The sequence below is a fragment of the Zophobas morio genome, unplaced genomic scaffold, assembly GCF_036711695.1.
Source record: "Zophobas morio isolate AGI-343-1 ecotype UQ-CSIRO unplaced genomic scaffold, CSIRO_AGI_Zmor_V1 ptg000018l, whole genome shotgun sequence".
In the NCBI taxonomy this organism is placed as follows: Eukaryota; Metazoa; Arthropoda; class Insecta; order Coleoptera; family Tenebrionidae; genus Zophobas; species Zophobas morio.
Window position 1 is genome coordinate 3601270 of NW_026972123.1, and position 4111 is coordinate 3605380.

Consider the following 4111-nt stretch of genomic DNA (forward strand, 5'->3'; position numbering starts at 1 on the left):
GAAAAATGGACAAACTGAAAATTCAAAGCCTGAAAATTTGAAAAATTGTAAAAAACACAGAAAATAAAGGAAATAAAAAAACGGACAATTGTGATATAAATCGAAACATTGAAAAATAAAAATCGGGAACATGAAAAATTGTGGAAACGAAAAATTGAGAAACTGAAAATTTAAAAAATTGACGAAACGAAAAATTGAAAAATCGAAAGAAACAACGAGAACTAAAGGAATTGAAAAGATGAAAATTTGTGACATAAAACTGAGAAAATAAAAATTTTAAAAAATCGGGAAAATGAAAAATAAAAATCGAGAACTTGAAAAATTGAGGAAACGAAAAATTGAAAATGACAAAAATTAAAAACTGAGAATACAGGACATTTTAAATGGGATGAAACCTGTCCCAAACCAGGCCGACTGATACCGCCTTAATACATTTTCGAATGCTCATTTAAAATTTCTCAACTTTCCAATTTTTCAACTTTTGGACTTTTTCGGTTTTCAAATTTTTTATTTTTCTGTTTTCGAAATATTTAATTATTCAGATTTTCAGTATTTCAGAAAAAATCAATTCATCAACTAGTTCTGGATTCAGGAATACATACATTCTGCCTCGGTATGTAATATATGTAATATTATTCACTCAAAGAAATGATCTCAACATTATATTTTATTCATTTGTTGTATAATATTTATTATCTAAGACTCTTCAATAATATAGTCGTTATTCGCGTAACCATACGAATAATATAATCATACTCATAAAACACTTGTATTTTATGGATTGTATTCACTAGCGGTGTTTTATTGGTTGCCTACTTATAGATATATAAAAAAAAGAAATTGTTATAACTTCGAGCTAAGCATTTATTGTTAAAAAAAATTGAAAGTTTGAGAATTGCACAAAAATGCTTCGTGTCCTGTAATGTTGGTTGTCTATTTGTGACGGATGATTCAAGGTATCTAGAGCTTTACCTCTAAATACCTTGGGATGAATGCTTACTTCCGTCAAGAATTTGGACATCGACACCCTGAGGGGAATCCACCTCAAGATATTCAACTAACAATCCCGATAATTATATCTAATGATTTTAAGGTTAAAGGAGGGTTGAATCGCAACCCAAAATCGTTTTGAAAATATTGGAGAAATAACAATAAACAAAAAGCTATCCGAATGTAACGAAATTAAATAAAACTTCATCTTCCAAACTTGAGGTTTATAATTTTTTTGCAGTCTATAAATTATCACAAATGACCAAATTAATGTCGAGTATCGAGTATTTGGATGTTGCAACACTAATCAATCGCTAGGTATGTAATTATGTTATCGTAACAATAATAATAGTAATAAATAGTCCACGGTCACTTTCTTGGACATTATTTATTTAACAAATTATTATTAATGACGCACAAATTAATAATATATTACTTACTATAAATTCGTAAGTTATTAAACTGATCATCATTCATTAGCTCAACCTACGCACATTAAAAATGTCTCACTTATTGCAAGACTTTCCTCAGGGACCGCTCGACTATTACAGGAAGCAAGCCTCTTTCGACTGGAAGAAAATGAAGGTTTTTATAGACACGGAGGACGGTATCAAATTTCAGGTAAATATAGTCAAAAGAATTCAATAGTCACTATGATAATAAATTAAAATTCGAACACAGAATAAAGAAAAATTGGGCACTTAGTATTCAAATGTCTAACTTACAGAACAATCTCTACGAAAAACTCCTGATCCACTCTGAATTCCAAAAAAACCCAGCTCTGCAAACTCTGAACGAAAAAAGATGCATAGCTACCCGACAAGCCCTAGCCTACGCCACCATCGTTAAGTCTTTAACCCCCAGCGAAATAACCACCACAAAAAAAGAAGACATCATTTTGAGAACGATACTCCAATTGAGTCCTTCGGCAGCCTTCAAGTATCCAGGAACCAAGCGTTTATTCACCAGTGCTTTGCAAAGTCAAGGAACTAGTAGACACCACAAATTCCTACAAGAAGCAGAATCGGGAAAGGTTCGTACATCGTACATTACCTTAAAATCTTAAATGTAATTGAACTCTCTAGATCTATGGATGCTTTTGTATGACGGAAATCGGCCACGGAAGCGACACCAAGAATTTGAGAACAACTGCTACCTACGATAAAGACAAAGACGAGTTCGTGGTGAACACGCCGGATTTTCAGGCAGCGAAATGCTGGGCCGCTGGGTTAGCAGAACTGGCGACCCATGCTATAGTGTACGCGCAGTTGTACATAAACGGGGACCATTGGGGCTTGCATGGGTTCGTCGTTCCCATCAGAGACCCCCAGACACTCCTGCCGTACGAAGGGGTAATTCTGGGCGACATGGGCGAAAAAGTAGGAGTCAATGGAGCTGATAATGGGTTTCTAATTTTTGACAAATACCGCTTCCCTCGCGAAAACCTCTTGAACAGATTTGCAGACGTTACATCTAAAGGAAACTACGTAACTTCTGCTGCTGACCAAAAAGACGTACGTGGAGCAATTTTGGGCGCTTTGTCCATTGCGAGGGTTACTGTAACTGCGAAATCTGAATTTTATGGAACGAAAGCGCTTACTATCGCTGTAAGATACGTGGCTGTTAGAAGACAGTTCGGTCCGAAAAATCAAGAAGTGTCGATTCTAGAATACCAATCTATGGTAAGTTTTTACCTAGTTTGATTATATTCAAACAAAGTTTGCAGCAATATCGACTTTTGCCGTACTTGGCTGCCGCTTACGTCGTCAGATTCTTCAGTACGTACTTAGACGAAGTGACGCAAGAGTTTGTCAAAGACTCCAAGAAGCAGAACGACCCATCGCTGGCTAGACGTGGTATGGAAATCCACGTGATTTCGGCGGGTGCAAAGCCTGTGTCCGGATGGACGTTTAGAGATGCCATACAAGAATGTAGAGAAGCTTGTGGTGGACATGGCTACCTCAAAGGTAAAACACCTCAAAATTGTTTCATAGTTGAAAAATTGTCGTAGCTTCTGGAATTGGCGACATCAGGAACGACCAAGACAGCGTCAACACATACGAAGGCGAAAACCACGTGCTAATCCAACAAGTAAGCAATTGGTTACTGAAAATCCAGAATGGTGACAAAGTTTCGACTTATTTAAAATCAGCCGATTTCATATCAAACGCTTCAAAAATTCTCAAAACTAAGTTCAACGCAAGCAGTCTAGACGAAGTTTGCAAAGTTGAAAGTAAGTCGTCGATAGTTGAAACGGAAACGATAATATTTGGTTGTACTTAGATATAATAGACACCTACCAGTGGCTCGTGTGCTATCTCTTACGAGAAACTAAACAAAAATTTGACTTGCTGAAACAACGTGAAGGGTCATTTTGGGCCAAAAGCAACACGCAGATTTTCTACTGCAAAAACTTGAGCATAGCGTTCGTTCAGGTAAATCGAACATTATCAAAAATCGTTGATCAGTGTTTCGAATTTGCAGCATTTGTTTCTTCAACGAATGTTAACGGTTATAGACACAGCACCAGATGTTAACACCAGAAATGTTTTGTTGAAACTCTTCTCTCTGTATGGTCTCTACAATATTGAAAAGTTTTTACCGTCACTGTTTGGGGGTGGTTATGTTCAGAATTATAAAGCTACAAATTTAGTGCACGAAGCTGTATTAAAATTGTGCAAAGAACTTAAAAATGATGCTGTGGCTTTAATAGATGCTTTAGCACCTCCGGATTTTGTTTTAAATTCCATTTTGGGGGAGTCTGACGGACAGGTAAGACGAAGATAAATGTAGTTTCGAAATAACGACTTTTTTAGGTCTATCAAAGGTTACAGAATGCACTTGTTGGGTCTTCTTATGAAGCGAATAGACTCAAGTGGTCCGGCGAGGCTGTTAGTAACATCATCGATCCCCGGAATAAGTTGTAACTAGAGTATTACCTCAATAATCCGAATTAATTGGGGAAAAGGTGTGTTCGGTTTAGCGAATTTCCCAAAAATCTGGAAGAGAATTGAATAATAATTTCATACATTGCTAAAAACAAACTTCAAGAAATAAACCTTAATTTTTCGATTTTTGATGTTTTGATTCGGCCAATTTTTGACATTTTCGCAACTTAGCT

General features: G+C 36.1%; 1 protein-coding gene across 1 annotated transcript; it reads left to right on the forward strand.

The window, feature by feature from the left end:
• Positions 1-1491: 1491 nt before the first annotated feature.
• On the forward strand, positions 1492-3917 carry LOC135130793 (peroxisomal acyl-coenzyme A oxidase 3-like). Its single transcript, XM_064058215.1, has 8 exons — positions 1492-1611; positions 1718-2023; positions 2076-2672; positions 2717-2957; positions 3002-3223; positions 3274-3425; positions 3475-3762; positions 3807-3917. Exons 1-8 carry the CDS (start codon positions 1492-1494, stop codon positions 3915-3917), a joined length of 2037 nt encoding a protein of 678 aa, XP_063914285.1.
• Positions 3918-4111: the final 194 nt, after the last annotated feature.